General features: G+C 44.9%; 1 protein-coding gene and 1 pseudogene across 1 annotated transcript; both read left to right on the forward strand.

Annotated features, from left to right (window-relative positions):
* The first annotated feature begins 1,932 nt into the window (after positions 1 to 1,932).
* LOC138073152 (intelectin-1-like) lies at positions 1,933 to 9,380 on the forward strand. Its single transcript, XM_068964666.1, has 8 exons — positions 1,933 to 1,944; positions 2,223 to 2,286; positions 2,917 to 3,024; positions 3,973 to 4,220; positions 4,545 to 4,703; positions 5,099 to 5,219; positions 6,327 to 6,430; positions 9,228 to 9,380. The coding sequence occupies exons 1-8, from the start codon at positions 1,933 to 1,935 to the stop codon at positions 9,378 to 9,380; spliced, it is 969 nt and encodes a 322-aa protein (XP_068820767.1).
* Positions 9,381 to 10,191: 811 nt separating this feature from the next.
* LOC138097572 (intelectin-1-like) lies at positions 10,192 to 19,760 on the forward strand (annotated as a pseudogene).
* The last annotated feature ends 1,995 nt before the right edge of the window (positions 19,761 to 21,755 follow it).

Below are 21,755 nucleotides of genomic sequence, written 5' to 3' on the forward strand. Positions count from 1 at the left end.
AAGCCTTGGATTAGATAGTGGTTTATATGTGTGTAAGGCATTTGGTTTCCTCTGCACTGAACAGGCTGGATGGTTTCTGCACCTTGGACAGCAAAGAGATGTAGGGCTGGAGGCCTAGGAGTGAGAGGAAGCAGGACCCTAAACATCAGCATCTGACCCCAAGAGCAGCCCCAGCAGCAGAGGTGATGGAAATGAGGTATCAGTGGTCAGCCAGAGCCTGGGCAGTGGACAGAGCTGAAAGGAGTCAGGCTGACATGGGTGTGGAATGGTGAAATCTAGTTGTAAGCTATGATGAACCTAGACAGTGTATTAAAAAGCAGAGATATCAGTTTTCTGACCCTGTAGTCCATATAGTAAAATATGGTCAAATGTCCATATAGTCAAAGCTATGGTTTTTCCAGTAGTCATGTATAGATGTGAGAGTTGGACCATAAAAAAGGCTGAGCACTGAAGGATTGGTGCTTTTGAACTGTGGTGCTGGAGAAGGCTCTTGAGAATCCCTTGGACTGCAAGGAGATAAAGCCAATCAATCCTAAAGGAAATCAACCTTGACTATTCATTGGAAAGACGATGCTGAAGCTGAAACGCCAATACTTTGGCTACCTGATGCAAAGAGCTGGCTCATTGGAAAAGACCCTGATGCTGGGAAAGGAGGAAGGCAGGTGGAAAAGGGGATGATGGAGGATGAGATGGTTGGATGGCATTTCTGATTCAATAGAGATGAGTTTGAGCAAATTCTGGGAGATACTGAGGGACAGGGGAGCCTGGCTTGCTGCAGTTCATGGGATCACAGAGTCGGACATCACTGAGTGACTGAATAACAAGAACATCCCCTGGGGATTTTGGGCTTCAGTGTGGACAGGAAATCTCCTAATAATGGTAGGTAATGAAAGCCAGAGAAAATTTAGTCTGATGAATGCTGGCTGAGCTGAGTAGAACTCCCAGGCTAGTGGGCCCTAGCAAAGTACCAGTTACATTAAAAAGAATTAATGATAGAAGTTGATAATTGCACTGTGGTTAATATGAGAATATCTGTATTGGGAAAGGACATACTTCTCTAGGGAAAAGGCCTTCATATATGTAGCTTATCCTCAATATGTTGAAGAAAGAAAGGCTGTGTGAGTTTTTGTGTGCATAAAGAGAGAAGGCATGCATGATAAAGCAAATTGGGTAGAATACAAACTAACAGGGGATCTGGGTAGAGGCTATATGTGTGTCTTTGCACTGCTCTTATTTTCGCAATATTCTGTAAATTTTCAATGATTTCAGCCTCCAAATTAAAACCGAATGATGTGACAGTGTGGCACATGTCATATTTCGGGTGACAAAGTCCCTATTAGGCCAGGGGAGTATCCGTCAGCCTTGCCTGGGGTGGGGGTGTCAGGGCGGGCTTCATGGAGAAGTTTCAGGAGAGACTGGAAGGATGACAACCTGATGGAGGTGTGTGAGGCCCTGGGGCATCTGACTGAGGTGGGAGCAGGATAGGCTGCAGGGGAGAACCCTGAGGTCCCATCCATCCCGAGAGTCTGTTACGGAAGGCAACACTGTGTGTGCTCTAACCCTGCAGGGCTCGCCCTCCTCATGGTGAGTGTCACCTGTGTGACCAAGACTGCTGCCTCCTGCCCCTCCAGACAGTTACACAATCCTTCTCATTGCTGGAGCCGAGGCTTAGGAACCTTCAAGGGAAGAAAGCCTGAGGGAGGGGCTTGCAGCTCAAAGTGGCCTGGGATGGGCAGGGCCCACATGCTTTGCTCTCCCCATAAAGGCTCAGCACTTCACTCATGTCAGGACTCTCTGCAGAGGCAGTAGCTCTGAGTCTGCACCTGGCAGGGAAGTCTCAGCTCCTGGCATCTGCGAGGAAGGAAGGGGATAGCTCTCCATGCTGTGAGGAAACTGAGTCTGAGACAAGATCCGAGTGTGTGGGGAGCCACGATGCCCGCTCAGGTCTGATCTTGGTCTCAGGGATGCAGAGTTTCAGAGAAAGGAACCTGTGGGCCCTTAAGGATTTGAGGATGGGATGCTGCTGCAAAGTCTCTTGGATGAGGTGGGGTCTATTCGAGGGGGTTCGAGAATGCTCAGAATCCCATCACTTTCCATTTGAGGTTTCCATATGCAGAAAGTTCAGAGATCATAATGCGAAGATGAAAAACGATGGATCAACAAGGGTGGAAGGGAGAGAAAGAATGAACCCGCCAATGATGTTCTGCACCTGCTTTCTTTAGGAGCCAGGTGCCAGATTCTGCCTCCTGCTGTTCCTCGCTCTGGCCGCCAGAGGGCGGGGTGCAGGTAGGTCACTCAGGAGCAGCAGTTTCATGAGCTCACCCAGGTGCACAGCGGAGCAGAAGGAGTGGAGCTGGGCTGGATGCTGATGTTCTGGCCCAGAGGGGAGTCGTGGAGATGCAGAGAAGCCGCGCTTTGCAGCCAAATTGAGCTGTGGCCTAGTGTTGGTTGTTGTCTCTCTGGATGTTTGGTCTGAAGCTAAGCCCTGTCCTGGGGCCCCAGTCTGTGTCTCTGTATGGCTGAGGGGGCTCAGGGGAGTTATAGAGACGAAGACTGTTTTCTTCTAGCTGCTCCTGCTCCCATGGCCTTGGCTTTGGGATTTCCAGAGGGTGCTTGGTGGTCAGGGTTGTGTCCAGGGAACATTCTTCCCTAATCCTCATCCTCACAATTCCATTTATCACAATAGGCATAAAGAGAATTTTCGTGTTTAATTAGTTGTGGAGAAGAATGCAGGTTGAGTTAAGCCTGTACTAGATGGTGGCTCAGCTAGTCTTAGCAGAGAAGACACTGACCTCTGGGCCTGCAAAGCCCAGTGATGAGCCTGTGAAGGAGAAAGGAGCTGGGAGTCAATGACCAGGAAGGCTGGAGTGAGCCGTGCAACACTATTAATGAGAATTATCCTCACATCCTCTACAGTGACCCCTTCTGTTGGGAAGTTCTGGGGGAACGAAATCTGTGCCCCTTTCCTGTCTTTCCTGCCCAGAACCTGCAAGGAAATCAAAGAAATTTGCCATAGCGCAGGTGGTGAGTAATAAACCAACTCAGCATCCTCTCCTTTTGGCCCCTTTTTCGCTACAGATCCTGGTCATGGAGATCAAAAGGGGTGTGCCTACCACTCCTGTCTGCTCTGACTCCAGGTTCCAGTCTAGGATATTTCCAGTGGGAATTTTGAGGCTTTTGGGTCCCATCTAGTTGTAGGAGACATGATTTTCTGAACACAGGGAGAATGTTGCTGGTGTTCCTGGTGACTCTTAGTTTGGCGACCAGAGCTCTGATGACTTAAGATTTTCTCCTTCTTGTAAGTAAGCTAAATAGTTAGTCTGCCCCAGTGTCATAGATTCTGGCAGGCAGAGACATAGTCCTTTATTACTCGCTAATGCAGAAGTAGCCAGAGCATCAGCTTTTTCCTGTGCTGTTTCCCTGGTCCTGTCCCATCACAGTGATGTGAAGAGGTCCAGGAGATATCTGCACATGTAATTTGTTTGCCAAGCAGCTCATAAATTGGAATCATCAAGCAAGTACAAGTCTTTTCTGATATTACAGCTTATTTTCTTTGGGGCTGAGTATGAGGAGGAACTCTGCACTTAGGGAATCCGAATCTCATAAAATGGGCAGTGACCATGTCTGCCCTTAGCTCTGAGTTGCAGAGGCCACATCCTGATGTGGACTTGAGATGTGGTCAGGTGCTCTTATCAGGCCTCGGGTGGTCAGAAGGAGGCTCTATCCAGAGGGAGATACCATCTCTGTCTTCTTGGATGTTTGCTTTATAAAGCCTTTTTGAAAAGGAAGCCTGGAACAAAGGCAGTCAGTGTTTCTGCTCTAAGATTACCCACAGAGAATTGTCCTCAAGAAATGGGTGTGTGTAGGAGCCTTCAGGATACATTTCTGACTTCTCAAATTCTTTCTGGTGATGGGGCCTGACAGGGATTCCCTGTTCTCAGACAGGGGGTCTCTGGCTGGTTTCCTCTGCAGATGGCCTGTATCACCTCTGCACTGAGAATGGTGTCGTCTACCAGACCTTCTGTGACATGACCTCTGGGGTTGGCGGCTGGACCCTGGTGGCCAGCATCCATGAGAACAACATGCGTGGGAAATGCACACTGGGTGATCGCTGGTCCAGTCAGCAGGGCAACAGGGCTGACTACCCAGAGGGCGATGGCAACTGGGCCAATTACAACACGTTTGGGTCTGCAGAGGCCGCCACCAGTGATGACTACAAGGTACTGAGCACCCAGGTGGGAAGGATGGGGAGCGGGGTGCGGCCGAAGCAGAGCATGTGGAAGGGAGGGCGGGAGACGGGGAGGTGAAGGTGGGGCTGGAGAAGAAAGACAGAAGCCCATGTCTTGAATCACAGCTTCCTCCCACCAAGGCTGTTTGGGTGGTGGGGCCTCATCGTCTGCTGGAGGAGGCTGGGTTTCTGAGCACTGCTGGGCACCTGGCCTCCTGAAGTCCACGGCTCTCAGCTCAAGTGAGGGTTGTGTATGTCTGTCTTTGGCTGGTGGTACCTCCCAGGTCAGTAAGGCTGAGTGTGTGTCCCTCTGCAGAACCCTGGCTACTACGACATCCAGGCCCAGGACCTGGGCATCTGGCATGTGCCCAACAAGTCCCCCCTGCAGCACTGGAGGAACAGCTCCCTGCTGAGGTACCACACCAACACGGGCTTCTTCCGGAGACTGGGGCATAATCTGTTTGGACTCTACCAGGTACATGGGGCTGCTGGCTGGGGGTAGGGGGTGGTCTTTTGGTGAACAGAGAACTAATGTTTTGAATGAGGAGTAAGTCTGCTCTGGTCATTGCACTAAGAGGAACCTCTGCTTGGCTTTCTCCTACCTCTGGGTCCCTGTGAACTAAGGTGCTGCCTCTCAGAGGAACTGTGAGCCAGGGAGCACAAGAAGCTCCGGGGAAGAAGGGAGTGGGTAAAGAAGGAGAAAAACAAGGGTCTTGAGGCTGGTTAGGTTCTGAGCTATGAGTAGGGATGGCAAAGAATCGCTATCATTCAGACTGTTGTCTGAATAATGCCACCTGAGGGCATGAAATCCTCTACTTCCCAGTACAGCAGTATCTCTACTCTCCTCAATCTGTATTTTCGTCCCTGTAGAAATTCCCAGTGAAGTATGGAGCAGGGAAGTGCTGGACTGACAACGGCCCAGCCATTCCTGTCGACTATGACTTTGGTGATGCTGAGAAAACTGCATCTTATTACTCACCAAATGGTCAGCGTGAGTATCTGCTTCCAAACCCAGTCATCAGTCCTTTGCTGCACTCTTGGGGGAAGGGTAAATAACAACAATTAATGATTGCCGGCATTTATGGAATGCATATCAATACAACACACCAAACTGTTTTCTGGAAACTTGACATGGTTTTGTGTCATTTAATCATCCTGAGAAATCTATGGAGTTAGAATTACTGTCCTCTCCATTGTAGAGAATATAAAGCCAGACTTCTTAATCAGTATACTGTGTGACATAATAGTTACACGAAAAAAGGCAGGCTAATGTTCCCAGGTGAGAACTACTTGGAAAGTAGTGAGAAAAATTTGTTTTTGTTATGATGGATAGCTATTATTTGAAAGAAGACATTTTTTCAGCATGATAAAACAGGAGACGTGGGTTTGATACCTCAGTAGGGAAGGTCCCCTGGAGAAGGAAATGGAAACCCACTCCAGTATTCTTGCCGGGAAAATCTCTAGGACAGAGGAACCTGGCGGGCTGCATTCTGTGGCGTCACAAAGAGTTGACCACGACTGAGACTAACACTACTAAAGTTAATGTTTGGTGGGAAAATGTGAACCATCAGTTTTTACATTTACTGTTTCAATGAGAGCAGGTAATGGTAGGTAGGGCAAATAAAGTCATGGTAATTGGATGAGAAGTGTGCCAGCAGAAACCAATGGCAACTTCTTCTTTTTTTTTTTAATTTTTACTTTATTTTACTTTACAATACTGTATTGGTTTTGCCATACATTGACATGAATCGATGGCCACTTCTGATCATTGCTTATTCCTGCTGGACCTCTGGAGGTCTTCTTGCTGACCTCTCAGTGGACTCTAATTTCTCCTATGAGCCCTAGGCAGATAAGTGACTCTTGTGAACATAAGCCTTGGTCTTGTTAGCTCAGATGGAAGGAGGTTCCCTTCCAGCCAAATTCAGAGCCAGCATGTAGCAGCCGCTGTCCACAGAAGTGCTGGGTTTCATCCCCTAAGCTTGGAGTGCTGGGCTGTAACCTGACCTGTTGATTTAGGAAATCCCTGGGCTGGTCAAAGGGAAATTGTTTCCAGTTCATCTTTTGAATACTTGGGCCTTTCTCTGCCTCTCTTTTCCAGGAGAATTTGTTGCAGGATTTGTCCAGTTCAGGGTGTTTAACAAAGAGGGAGCTGCCAATGCCCTGTGTGCTGGGATGAGAGTCACTGGCTGCAACACTGAGTTTGTGAGTTTAGGGATGATCCCTGGCTTGTGCATGTGTGTCTACGTGTGCAGGGGAACACTTGATTGGGATGTTTTAATGTAAATCTCCTTGGCTTGCATTTTATTCTTTTTGCTGGTATTTTGTGGACATACTTTTAAAATTGTTACTATTGAGGAGCCTGGTAGGCTGCAGTCCATGGGGTTGTGAAGAATCAGATACAACTGAATGTCTTCACTTTCACTTTTCAGTTTCATGCATTGGAGAAGGAAATGGCAACCCACTCCCAACTTCTTGCCTGGAGAATCCCAGGGACTAGGGAGCCTCGTCTATGGGGGCGTTTGTCTATGGGGTCTCACAGAGTTGGACACAACTGAAGCACCTTAGCAGCAGTAGCAGCATTGCTTTAAATTGAGATTCAATGGACATAAGACATTTTATTAGCTTCAAGTATATAACATAATGATTCTATATTTTTATGTATTTTGAAATGATCATCACAGTAACTCTAGTCAACACCCACCATCACAAATAGTTTCAAATTCTTTTGTCTTGTGATAAAAATTTTTAATATCTACTCTCTTAGTAACTTTTCAGTGTACCAATCAGTATTATTAACTATAGTCACTAGTCTATACTTTACATCCCCAGGACTTATTTTATAACTGAAAGTTTGTACCTTTGTCTAATGGATATAATTTCCTGTATTGAAGTCCAATTTATTTGTATTCTCATGTATGATTAGTACTTTGATGCTGTATTTAAGAAGTATTTTCCTATGTCGAGATCATGATGCTATTCTACATTCAATGTAGAAACTTTATGTTTTTATTTTTTCCCAGTATTGAGAAGAGAGCACCGTAGTTGTGGTTAGTGGAGACTATCTCTGAAGGACATTTATGGCTGGGGGGCAGGAGGAAGAGAGAGTCAGAGTTCTAAGAACAAGAATATTCATTCAGTACCTTTTCCTTCCACACCTGTCAGTCTGAGAAACGTGACCCTGAAGTCAAGGACATCTTCACTTCCCCGTTCAGTTACCAGTTGTCCATTTCTTGGTGGAGGTGTGATAGCTGTGTCTTCATGGAAGGGTCCCTAGATTATGATTTGGAGGATGATGCAGGTGTGGGCTCTGGGAGTAGGGTGAGACGTGTTCCCCCTACACTGGCTTCCAAGGAGCCTTATCTTGCTCATTAATGCTCATTTGCATGTACCCTTGCAAGCACTGATTCCTTAAAAATACAGGCTAGGGAACCTACAAAGTGCAGCTATTAGAGATGCAAAGCTGACAGAGTCATCCTAAGGAGCTCAGACTGAGTGGGAGAGAGATATAAATGCACGATTGCAGCCTTATGTGGTATCGCCTGTGACAGCAACACAAACAAGGGGCTCCAGGAACACAGTACAGGAGCTGCTACCTGTGCTAATGGCACACAGTTGATTCTGAAGGAAGGTGAGATCTTTGCTGAATGTGGGAAGATGTGTGTAAAATTCAATAGGCAGCAAGGGACAGAGTAGTGTCCTTGAGCATGAGTGACTGACATGTTCAAAATCACTGGGATTTAATAGACCATGGTGTGTTGAGGGGGCAGTGAGCTGTTGTGTAAATTGTATCATGGTATGCACATGGTGTAGAATCAAGAGTTGATGCTGGAAATACTTGCAAGAAGTAAGGCAAGGAGGGGCTTTTGAATTATGTTCAGGACACAGAGTTTATGTTATAGGTGATGGGACACCTATAGTCTGATGTTAGGGGACACATCAGAGGAGTTTGAACAGATTAGTGACCTGATCATTCAAGAGAAGGGAAATGAGTTAGTGAGACCATGCTGCTGCTGCTAAGTCGCTTCGGCCATGTCCAACTCTGCGACCCCACAGATGGCAGCCTACTAGGCTTCTCCGTCTCTGGGATTCTTCAGGCAGGAACACTGGAGTGGGTTGCCATTTCCTTCTCCAATGCATGAAAGTGAAAAGTGAAAGTGAGGTCGCTCAGTCGTGCCCAACTCTTAGCGACCCCATGGACTGCAGCCTACCAGGCTCCTCCGTCCATGGGATTTTCCAGGCAAGAGAACTGGAGTGGGGTGCCATTGCCTTCTCCAGTGAGACCATGAGGCAGGTACAGGTAAAGGTACAGGTGTGAAATACTGAGGACCTGAGCCAGTGTGGCCTTGATAAATTTAAAAGAGCAAGCATGGATGCCTAGACAGTGAAATCAGCAGTTCTTGATGATTAAATGAACGTGGGGGACGGGAAGTGAAAGAGGCAACAGACTTCAGGGTTTTGTTTTGGGTGGTTGAGTGCTATCAATTAAGATGGGTGACAGGAGAAACAGATTCAAGGGCAGCAAGAGAGCGAATTAGTTTTGTTTTGCTTAAGTGGAGTTTTAGATTTAGTGGTATGTAGGTGGAGACATTCACAGGGCAGCTGGATATGGGGTTTCAAGCCCAGAAAATACCTGGCTGGTCATTCAGATTTAGGAGTATATCTTGGCAATAGGTGATTATGCTGGTCCTAGCAAAAGTCATGGGAGAAGACAGACCATCATCAGGAGAGTGAGGTGTGGACAAAATTGTGAGGAATCAATAGCTTTTAGGGGATCCATTGAGGAAAAAGCATGGTTGAGGGGGTCTGAGAATAAGCATGAAGGAAAGTAGAAAGGAATTCAGGAAAGCATGGCTTCAGAGTCCACTGGAGGGAAAGGTTTTTTCAGGGGAGGGGTCAAGGCAAGTAGAAAGAAGACCACATTTACAGGGGATTTGACCATTAAGAGCTCTCTGGCGTGTCCACAGCCAACCCCTTGTTGTGTCTTTTCCCTGCCCCCCAGCACTGCATCGGTGGAGGAGGATACTTCCCAGAGAGCAGTCCCTGGCAGTGTGGGGATTTCTCCTCCTTTGATTGGAACGGATACGGAGCTCACCGGGGTTACAGCTCCAGCCGGGAGATCACTGAGGCAGCTGTGCTCCTGTTCTACCGCTGAGAGCTGTGTGGTGTGAGACAGAAAGCCAGCTCCTAAGCCCAGACCCTCAGAAAGGGAAAAATGGAATGCTAACAAGGAGGGGAAGGGAATAAATTACATCACTTTGTGCACTTTGTGACTCAGTGCCTTTTAATTCCTTTTACAAATTGAAACCTGGAGTGATGTTTTACAATAAAACCTTGTAAGCTGGTGATTTCTACTTTAGACTTTCGGAGTTTGGAACTTCTAGTCTCAGGTATCCAAGACACACATTTGCTTCTCTTTCTAGGGAACCCCTATGGGAGACTGAGGAGCAGGGAAAAATCATTCTTAATTTTCCTACCATTCTATTATTGGTTAGTGAAATTAAGCTCTCTGCATAAGTATCTTAAAGAGGAAAAGCTGATTATTATTTAGTTTCAGTAGGAAAAAAAGAAATTGAGGTCACAGCTGTCCATTTCCTTTATTCCTCCAATTTTGACAGTTGGGACAGTGTCTCTAAAATGATTTGGTACTATTTGCAACATCTCTGTTTTCGGGAGGGTTCTCACAATACCAAGGAATTCACTGACACCTACTGGGATGTCCTACAACTCAACTCCATTTTGACCCAGTCTACCAGGAGACAGCGTCAGATCCCCATGTGAAGGGCTCAGTTCTACAAGTCTGTCCCTTGAATCCCCTACTCCAGACACCGGTTGCAAGTCCAGATTGTCACCTGTGCTTTGACTGACTGGCTATAGATTGGAGGTTCCAGTGAATCCCTCCTTGGGTTCAATTAAATTGTTAGAGTGGCTCAGAAAACTCAATGAAACATTTTATCTACTAGATGATGAGTTTATTAGAAAAGGGTATAACTCAGGAACAGCCACATGGAAGAGACAGCTGGAGTCAGTTCAGGTGAGGGGAGCAGAGCTTCCTTGCCCTGAAGCGTTTCTTCCCAATCTCCACATATTCACCAAACCTGAAGCTCTCTCAGTTCAGTTCAGTCGCTCAGTCGTGTCTGATTCTTTGCAACCCCATGAATTGCATCACGCCAGGCCTCCTGGTTCATCACCATCTCCCAGAGTTCACTCAGACTCATGTCCATAGAGTCCGTGATGCCATCCAGCCATCTCATCCTCTGTCGTCCCCTTCTCCTCCTGCCCCCAATCCCTCCCAGCAGCAGAGTCTTTTCCAATGAGTCAACTCTTCGCATGAGGTGGCCAAAGTACTGGAGCTTCAGCTTTAGCATCATTCCTTCCAAAGAAATCCCAGGGCTGATCTCCTTCAGAATGGACTGGTTGGATCTCCTTGCAGTCCAAGGGACTCTCAAGAGTCTTCTCCAACACCACAGTTGAAAAGCATCAATTCTTCGGCACTCAGCCTTCTTCACAGTCCAACTCTCACATCCATACATGACCACAGGAAAAACCATAGCCTTGACTAGACGGACCTTAGTCGGCAAAGTAATGTCTCTGCTTTTGAATATACTATCTAGGTTGGTCATAACTTTTCTTCCAAGGAGTAAGCGTCTCTTAATTTCATGGCTGCAATCACCATCTGCAGTGATCTTGGAGCCCCCAAAATAAAGTCTGACACTATTTCCACTGTTTCCCCATCTATTTCCCATGAAGTGATGGGACCAGATGCCATGATTTTCGTTTTCTGAATGTTGAGCTTTAAGCCAACTTTTTCGCTCTCCTCTTTCACTTTCATCAAGAGGCTTTTTAGCTCCTCTTCACTTTCTGCCATAAGGGTGGTGTCATCTGCATATCTGAGGTTATTGATATTTCTCCCGGCAATCTTGATTCCAGCTTGTGTTTCTTCCAGTCCAGCGTTTCTCATGATGTTCTGTGCATATAAGTTAAATAAGCAGGGTGACAATATACAGCCTTGACGTACTCCTTTTCCTATTTGGAACCAGTCTGCTGTTCCATGTCCAGTTCTAACTGTTGCTTCCTGACCTGCATACAGATTTCTCAAGAGGCAGGTCAGGTGGTCTGGTATTCCCATCTCATTCAGAATTTTCCACAGTTTATTGTGATCCACACAGTCAAAGGCTTTGGCATAGTCAAGAAAGCAGAAATAGATGTTTTTCTGGAACTCTCCTGCTTTTTCCATGATCCAGCGGATGTTGGAAATTTGATCTCTGGTTCTTCTGCCTTTTCTAAAACCAGCTTGAACATCAGGGAGTTCACGGTTCACGTATTGCTGAAGCCTGGCTTGGAGAATTTTGAGCATTACTTTACTAGCATGTGAGATGAGTGCAATTGTGTGGTAGTTTGAGCATTCTTTGGCATTGCCTTTCTTTGGAATTGGAATGAAAACTGACCTTTTCCAGTCCTGTGGCCACTGCTGAATTTTCCAAATTTGCTGGCATATTGAGTGCATCACTTTGACAGCATCATCTTTCAGGATTTGAAACAGCTCAACTGGAATTCCAAATTCATATCAGAAAGTTTATTTTCCTTTAGGGCTAGGTCCAGGAAGGGAACTCTACACTTAGGGAATCTGAATCTCATAAAATGGCCAGTGACCATGCCTCTCCTTTGCTCTGAGTTGCAGAGGCCACATCCTGATGTAGACTTGAGATGTGATTGGGTGCTATTATCAGGCCTTGAGTGGTCAGAAGGAGGCTCTATCCAGAGGGAGATATCATCTCTGTCTTCTTGGATATTTGCTCTACAAAGTTTTTGAAAAGATAGCTTTGAACAAAGGCAGTCAGTATTTCTGCTCTTAGATGACCCATAGAGAATTGTCTTCTAATAAGCAGGTATGTTTGAGAGCCTTCAGGATACATTTCTGACTTCCCAGAGTCTTTCTGATTGTGAGGTCTGAGATAGACCCTGTCGTCTCAGAAAGGGGGTCTCTGGGTTGGTTCCCTCTGCAGATGGCCTGTATCACCTCTGCACTGAGAATGGTGTCATCTACCAGACCTTCTGTGACACGACCTCTGGGGGTGGCGGCTGGACCCTGGTGGCCAATGTGCATGAGAACCGCATGCTTGGGAAATGCACGGTGGGCGATTGCTGGTCCAGTCAGCAGGGCAACAGGGCTGACTACCCAGAGGGCGATGGCAACTGGGCCAATTACAACACGTTTGGGTCTGCAGAGGCTGCCACCAGTGATGACTACAAGGTACTGAGCACCCAGGTGGGAAGGATGGGGAGCAGGGTGTGGCTGGAGCAGAGCATGTGGAAGGGAGGGTGGGAGACGGGGAGCTGGAGGTGGGGCTGGAGAAGATGACAGACAGAAGCCCAAGTCTTGAATCACAGTTTCCTTCCACCAAGGCTGTTTGGGTGGTGGGACCTCATCATCTACTGGAAGGGGGGGGGGCGGTCTGAGCACTGCTGGGCACCTGGCCTCCTGGAGACCTGAGCTCTCAGCTCCACTGAGGACTGTGTGTGTGGGTCTTTGGCTGGTAGCACCTCCTGGGCTGGTCAGGCTGAGTGTGTGTCCCTCTGCAGAACCCTGGCTACTACGACATTCAAGCTCGAGACCTGGGCATCTGGCACGTGCCCAACAAGTCCCCCCTGCAGCACTGGAGGAAGAGCTCCCTGCTGAGGTACCACACCAACACGGGCTTCTTCCGGAGACTGGGGCATAATCTGTTTGGACTCTACCAGGTACCTGGGGCTGCTGGCTGGGAGTGGGGGCACTTCTTTTGGTGAGCTGAGAGCTAGGAGTTTTGAGTGAGAATAAATCTGGTCTGGGTCCCATATCCCTAGCAGGTGCTTGTTCTTGGCTCTTTATTCTCCCTCTGGGTCAAGTGAACTCACAGTCTACCTCTCTTGGGAGCTCTGAGCCAAGCAAGGGAAGAAGCATATGGGGGAAGAGAGAGGAACTCGAGGTTGTTGGCCATAGTTATGATAGCGGGTGGGTGGGGAGGAATTAGTATTTTAAAGCTGATCTGAAAACGACACCTGAGGGTATTAAATCTCCTGCTTGTCCTCACACAACCTATATTTTGGTCTCTAGAAATACCTCGTGAAATATGGAGCAGGGAAGTGCTGGACTGACAATAGCCCAGCCATTCCTGTTGACTATGACTTTGGTGATGCTGATAAAACTGCATCTTATTACTCACCAGATGGTCAGCGTGAGTACCTCCTTCCCAAGCCCACGTCATCAGCTCTTCCTTGCTCTCTTAGGGAAAGTGTAACTAGCAACAGTTAACGATTGTTAGCATTTATTGAACACATACAATGTACCATGGTATAATATAGGAACTTAACATGATTTTGTGTCATTTTATCATCATGAGAAAAGAATGAAGTTAGTATTACTCTTCTCCATTGTAGAGGATACAAGCTCAGTCTTCCTAATCAGTACCCTGTATGACTCTTATAATAGTTAAGGAAAGAGGTAAGTTAAAGTTCAGAGGCGAAAACAAATAGCCAAGTGGTGAGAAAAATTTGTTTTTGTAATGATGAATAGAATACCAAAGAAGCTGAAGTTGACCAGTTCCATGAAGACCTACAAGACCTTCTAGAACTAACACCAAAAAAGATGTACTTTTCATCATGGGCATTGGAATGCAACAGTAGGAAGTCAAGAGATAACTGGAGTAACAGGCAAGTTTGGCCTTGGAGTACAAAATGAAGCAGGGCAAAAGCTAACAGAGTTTTGCCAAAAGAACACACTGGTCATAGCAAACACTCTCTTCCAATGACACGGAACACAGCTCTGCACATGGATATCACCAGTTTGTCAATACCAAAATCAGATTATGTTATTTGCAGCCAAAGATGGAGAAGCTCTACACAGTCAGCAAAAAGAAGACTGACTGTGGGTCAGATCGTCAGCTCCTTATTGTAAACTTAAGGCTTAACTTGAAGAAAGTAGGAAAAACATCAAGACATTCAGGTATGATTTAAATAGGATTCCTTATGATTATACAGTGGAAGTTACAAATAGATTCAAGAGATTAGATCTGATAGACAGAGTGCCTAAAGAACTATGGACGGATGTTTATAACATTGTCGCAAAGGTGATGACCAAAATCATCTCAAAGAAAAAGAAATGCAAGAAGGCAAAATGGTTGTCTGAGGAGGCCTTTTCTAAATCCAGCTTGTACATCTGGAAGTTCTCGGTTCATGTACTGATGAAGCCTTGCTTGAAGGATGTTAAGCATTACCTTGCTAGCATGCGAAATGAGTATAATTGTGCAGTAATTTGAACATTTTTGTTCAGGAAAAAGATGAGAAAAAAGAGAAGCGAAAGGCAAAGGAGAAAGGGAACAATATACCCAACTGAATGCAGAGGTACAAAGAATAGTAAGAAGAGATAAGAAAGCCTTCTTAAGGGAACAATGCAAAGAAATAGAGAAAACCAACAGAATGGAAAAGATTAAAGGTCTCTTTAAGGAAACATTTCATGCAAAGATGGGCACAATAAAGGATGGAAATGACAAGGACCTAATAAAAAGAGAAGAGATTAAGAAGGGGTGGCAAGAATACATAGAAAAACTATATTAAAAAGGTCTTAATGATCTGGAAAACCATGATGGTGTCATCACTCACCTGGAAGCAGAAATCATAGAGTGCAAAGTTACATAGGTCTTAGGAAGCATTACTATATACAAAGCTAGTGGAGGTGTTAGAATTCCAGCTGAGCTATTTGAAATCTTAAAAGATGATGCTGTTAAAGTGCTGCACTCAACATGCCCACAAATTTGAATAACTCAGCATTGGCCATGGGACTGGAAATGGCCAATTTTCATTCCAATCCCAAAGAAAGGCAATGCCAAAAATATTCAAGTTACTGCACAGTTGTGCTCATTTCACATGCTAACAAGGTAGTGCTCAAAATCCTTCAAGCTAGGCTTCAATAGTACTTGAACTGAGAAATTCCAGATATACAAACTAGATTTAGGAAAGGCAGAGGAACCAGAGATCAAACTGCCAACAGCCACTGCATCATAAAAAAAGTAATGGAATTCCAGAAAAACATCTACTTCTGCTTCATCGACTATGCTAAAGCCTTAGTGTGGATCACAGAAACTGTGGAAAATATTTAAAGAAATGGGAACACCAGATCACCTTACCTGTCTCCTGAGAAACCTGTACGAAGATCAAGAAGCAACAGTTAGAACCAGATATGGAACAACAGCCTGGTTCAAAATTGGGAAAGGAGTAGGTCAAGGCTATATATTGTCATCCTGCTTATTTAGCTTTTATATAGGGTGCATCATGTGAAATGCCAAGCTGGATGAATAAACAAACTGAAATCAAATTACCTGAGAATTATCAACAACCTCAGTTATGTAGATGATACTACTTTAATGGCATAAAGTGAAGAGGAACTAAAGAACCTTTTGATGAAGGTGAAAGAGGAGAGTAAAAAAGCTGGCTTAAAGCTCAGCATTCAAAACACTAAGATTATGCCATTCTGTCCTATTACTTCATGGCAAATAGAAGGAGAAAAAGTGGAAACAGTGATAGACTTTATTTTCTTGGGCTCCCAAATCATTACAGACAGTAACTGCAGCCATGGAATTAAAAGACGCTTGCTCCTTGGAAGAAGGAAAGCTATGACAAACCTAGACAGTGTATTAAAAAGCAGAGACATAGCTTTGCAGACAGACATCTGTACAATCAAAGCTCTAATTTTTCCAGTAGTCATGTACGGTTGTGAGAGTTGGACTACAAAGAAGGCTGAGTGCCAAAGAATTGATGCTTTCGTGCTGTGGTGTTGGAGAAGACTCTTGAAAGTCCCTTGGGCAGCAAGGAGATAAAACCAATGAATCCTAAAGGAAATCAGCCCTGAATATTCATTGGAAGGACTGATGCTGAAGCTGGAGTTCCAATACTTTGGCCATTTGATGGGAAGAGCTGATTCATTGGAAAAGACTCTGATTTGGGGAAAGATTGAGAGCAAGAACAGAAGGGAGCAACAGAGGATGAGATGGTTGGATGGCATCATCTACTCAATGGATATGAGTTTGAGCAAACTCTGGGAGATGGCGAAGGACAGGGAAGCTTGGTGTGCTGCAGTCTATTGGGTTGTAAAGAGTCCGACATGATTTAGTGACTGAACAACAAATGATGGATAGCTATTATTTTAAAGAAGGCACAGACTTAAGTTTTTGGTGGGAAAATGAGTCATTTTATGTTAACGTCATGGTAATTGCACGAGAAGTGTGCTAGCAGAAACAGATGGCCACTTCTGATAATTGCTTATTCCTGCTGGACCTCTGAATGTCTTCTTGCTGATCTCTCAGTGGATTATTAATTTCACCTATGAGCTTTAGGCAGACAAGTGACTCTTGTGAACACGAGCCTTGGTCCTGTTACTCCAGATGGAGGAAGGTCTCTTCCAGTGAAGTTCAGAGCCAGGATGTAGCAGCTGCTGTCCACAGAGGTGCTGGGTTTCATTCACGCAGGTTGGAGTGCTGGGCTATCCCTGATTTAGGGAATCCCTGGGCTGGTCAAAAGGAAGCTGTTTTCAGTTCATCCTTTGAATACTTAGGCCTTTCTCTGCCTCTTCTTTTCCAGGAGAATTTGTTGAAGGATTTGTCCAGTTCAGGGTGTTTAACAGTGAGAGCAGCTCATGCCCTGTGTGCTGGGATGAGAATCACTGGCTGCAACACTGAGTTCGTGAGTTTTGGGGAGAATCATGGCTTATGTGTGTGTGTGTCTGTGTTTGTGTGTACAACCCCTTCTGGGGTATATTGGTGTATGTCTCTGTAGCTTGCATTTTTCTTCTTTCACTGGTATTTTGTGGACATAATTTTAAAATTGTTACTATTATTTTAACTTGAGATGTAATCAGTATGTAATATTATGTTAGTTTCAGGTGTGTACCATAATGATTTTATATTTTTATGTATTGTGAAATGATCATCAGAATAAGTCTAGTCAACATCCACTACCACACATAGCTACAAATTCTTTTTTCTTCTGAGGAAAACTTTTAACATCTACTCTTTTATAATTTTTCAATGTACACCATAATATTATGACTATCGGAAGCATACTGTATATTACATACCCAGGAACTTACTTTATAAATGATAGTTTGTACCTTTAACCATTAGACATAATTTACTTCATCAAAGTACAACTTATCTATATTCTCATGTATGATTAGTACTTTTATATTGTGTTTAGGAAGTATTTTCATATATTGAAATCACAAAAATATTATCTAATATTCTTACTAACGTCTAGAATCTTTATGTTTTTGTTGTATGTTCAGTCTTGTAGAAGTGAGCAGCAGAGGTGTGCCAGCTGGAGTGTCTTTGAGGGACGTTTTGTGACTGGAGGGGCAGGAGGAAAAGGGAGTCAGAGCTCTAAGGACGAGCATGCTCACTCACAACGTTTCCTTCCACACCTGTCAGTCTGAGAAATGCGACCCTGAAGTCAAGGACATCTTCACCTCCCCCTGCAATGATCAGTTTGTCCATGTGTCAGTCAGAAAGAGGCAGCTGTGCCCTCATGACAAGGCCCCTAGATGCTGATCTGGAGGATAATGTGTGTGTTGGTCCTGGGAGTGGGGTTGGGTGTGTTCCCCCCCTTACTCTGGATTCCATGAATCCTTATTCTGTTCATAAGTTCCCATTTGCATTTACCCCTGTATGTACTGACTCAAAAATACATGGGAGGGTACCTACAAAGTGCTGGGTATTAGAACTGTAAGCTGACAGAGTCATCTTAAGGAACTCAAGTGGTTAGGGACAGATTTGTAAACGCACGATTGCAATTTCATGTGGTATGACCTGAGATAGCTACATAAACAAAGGGCCCTGGGGAGGCAATACAGGAGCTTCTACCTCTACTAATGGCACACAGTTGATTCTGCAGGAAGGTGACATTTTTGGTGAATATCAAAAGATGTGTGTAGAGGCAGCAAGGGGCAAATAGTGTCCTTTGAGGATGAATGACTAACATGTCCAAAATCACTGGGATTTGATAGACATGGTGTGTTGAGGGGGCAGTGAGCTGTTGTGTAAATTGTATCATGATATGCACATGGTGTAGAATCAAGAGCTGAAAATATTTGCAGGAAGTAGGGCAAGGGGGGGCTTTTGCATTATGTTCAGGACATAGAGTTTATGTTATAGGTAATGGGACACATCAGAGGAGTTTGACCAGATTAGTGACCTGATCACTTTGGTTTAGCAAGGAGGGGGGCATGGATTCAAGAGCAGGGAAACAAGAGTCAACCAGACCATGAGGCAGGTGTAAAGGTGCAGACGTGAGACACCAAGGACTTGAGCTAGGGTGTTGTTGATAAAGCCGAAAGAATAAGGATGGGTGCATAGATGGTAGAATCAACAGTTCTTGATGATTAAACGAATATGGGAGATGGCATGTGATGAAGACTGAACAGACTTCAGGGTTTTGTTTTGGGTGACTGGATGCTATCAGTTAAGATGTGTGATGAGAGAGGAATAGATTCAAGGACAGCAAGGGAGAATTAGTTTTGTTTTGCTCAAGTGGAGTTTTATTTATTTATTATTTATTTATTTTTTTTAAATTTTAAAATCTTTAATTCTTACATGCGTTCCCAAACATGAACCCCCCCTCCCCCCTCCCTCCCCATAACATCTCTGTGGGTTATCCCCATGCACCAGCCCCAAGCATGCTGTATCCTGCGTCAGACATAGACTGGCGATTCAATTCTTACATGATAGTATACATGTTACAATGCCATTCTCCCAAATCATCCCACCCTCTCCCTCTCCCTCTGAGTCCAAAAGTCCGTTACACACATCTGTGTCTTTTTTGCTGTCTTGCATACAGGGTCGTCATTGCCATCTTTCTAAATTCCATATATATGTGTTAGTATACTGTATAGGTGTTTTTCTTTCTGGCTTACTTCACTCTGTATAGATCTAAAGATATGTAGGTGGAGACATCCATGAGACAGTTGGATATGGGGTTTCAAACGCAGAAAATAACTGGCTGCCCTGTGAATTTAGGAGCATCATGACAATGCATGATTATGCTGGTGTTAGCAAAAGTCATGGGAGAAGATGAGCCTCACTGGGAGAGTGAGAAGTGGACAGAGCTGTGAGGAATAGCATTTGGGGGATTGATTTAGGAAAAGAGGTGAGCTGAGGGGCCTGAGAATAAATGGGAAAGAAGGTAAAAAGGAATTCAGGAGAGCATGATTTCAGAGTCCACTGGAAAGTGAGCTCTGTGCAGGGGAGGGGTCAACACCAAGTAGGAGAAGGCCAGAAATTACAGGGGATTCAACCATTAAGAGCTCACTGGTGTGTCCACAGCCAACCCCACGCTGTGTCTTCTCCCTGTCCCCCAGCACTGCCTCAGTGGAGGAGGATTCTTCCCAGAGAGCAGTCCCTTGCAGTGTGGGCATTTCTCCTCCTTTGACTGGGATGGGTATGGAGCTCACTGGGGTTATAGCTTCAGCCGGGAGATCACTGAGGCAGCTGTGCTCCTGTTCTACCACTGAGAGCTGTGGTGTGAGACGTGGAACCCAGCTCCTAAGCCCAGACCCTCAGATATGGAAAAATAGAATGCTAACAAAGAGGGGAGGGGAATAAATCATATCACTTTGTGCACTTTGTGGTTTTGAATTTCTTTGAGTCTATTTACAAATTGGCCAAGACCTGAAGACCTGAAGGGATGTTTTGAAACAATACCTCTCATTCTGGTGAATACCTCTTTGAACAGTCTGAGTTTCAAACTTCAAGTCGCAACGTCAAGTTCTTGAACACAAGTTTGCCCATTTCTGGAGACTAGTGTGAGACTGAAAGGCAGAGGAAAATGATTCTTATGAATTTTTTGTAACATACCTTTATTAGCTAATCAGATAAAGTTCTCATATAAACATCTTAAAGAATAATAGATAGATTCAGTAGGAAAAAAGAGACTAAGGTCACAGCTGTCCATTTCCTTTATTTCTCCAGCTTTGACACTCAGGAAGTGTCCCTGCAATGATTCTAGTACATGTTGCAATGTGTGTGTGTGTTGGGGAGGGTTCTCACAATACCAAGAAATTCACTGAAAAGTCGCTGGGAGTCCTCCAAGTCAACTCAATTTCAACCTAACTACCGGGAGACAGTGTCAGATCCCCACGTGAAAGGCTGAGCCCTACAAGTCTGCCCCTTGAATCCTTCTGAGGGGAGAACTGCAGCCACAGCTGAGGCCCTGGGGCTTTTTTTTTTTTTGGTTTGGGCAGACGCTGTCCTGGCTGGAGGGTGAAGTGAAAGCCCTGTGGTTGTTCTTGGCTAAACCTGGTTTGTATGGTACTAGGTCATCTACTGTTAATATATAGTTGACCCTTGAATAACCTGTGGGCACCAATCCCCTGCATAGTTGAAAAGCTCATACTTGGCCCTCTGTACCATGGTTCCTCCATATCTGTGGTTTCTGAGTTTGTGGTCAGCAACTGCAGATTCAGTGAGTCATGGATGGTGTAATATTGTGTCAAGGAAACGTGCATATAAGTTGACCAACACGAATCAAATCTGTATTGTTCAAGAGTCACCTGTGTTTGCTCTTTTTCTAGTATCTTCTTTTGCTTTCACCTCCTTAGTAAATCTTTGTCCCTTACTAGCACATTCCTGACTTCATTTTTCGCTCCTTTATTCTTTCTTTCTCTCCTCATTTTTGTTACCTCTTGCCTTTTTTCTCTCTCCTCATGTCAGGGTGTTATAAAACCAAACTTGAGTCTGCTGGCCTGTGTGCGGGGAAGCCGATCTACTGACGTGGAGCTGTGATGAAGGAAAGTACAACATTTACTGCAAGTGCCCAGCAAGTTTAGGTTGCTAATGCCCACAAAATGCCCGAATTCCCCAGTGGCTTTCAGGGAAAAGTTTTAAAGACAGGGTGAGGAAGGGAGTTGCAGTGTGCAGGATCAGCAAGTGGACTTTCATCTAATCGGTTGATGGTGAGGCTATTGGAAATCAGCATTATCCACCTTCTGGTTCCAGCTGGTCTGGGGTCAGTGTGCTTGTGGTTGGCATACAGTTAACTTCTTCCACCTGGTGGAGTTTCAGTATCTGCAAAACAGCTCCAAGGTATGACTTAGAAGGGGTTTGTTATCTGGAAATACTATTTTTGGAGCTCTGGAAACCTTTTGTTTCTTAAGCAGGGTGGTAGTTTCATAAGTCTTTGCTTTTTTTTAATAATTTACTAAACTGTATATTTATGCCTTATATCCTTTCCTGTATTTGTGTTAATTTTTATAATTCTTTTTGTTATTCTTTTTTTTTTCCTTTATTTTAATTTACAATACTGTAATGGTTTTGACATGAATCCACCACGGGTGTACATGCGTTCCCAAACATGAACCCCCCACCCACCTCCCTCCCCATAACGTCTCACTGGGTCATCACCGTGCACCAGCCCCAAGCATGCTGTATCCTGCGTCAGACATAGACTGGCGATTCAATTCTTACATGATAGTATACATGTTACAATGCCATTCTCCCAAATCATCCCA

Source organism: Capricornis sumatraensis, chromosome 2 (genome assembly GCF_032405125.1).
Source record: "Capricornis sumatraensis isolate serow.1 chromosome 2, serow.2, whole genome shotgun sequence".
Taxonomy (NCBI): Eukaryota; Metazoa; Chordata; class Mammalia; order Artiodactyla; family Bovidae; genus Capricornis; species Capricornis sumatraensis.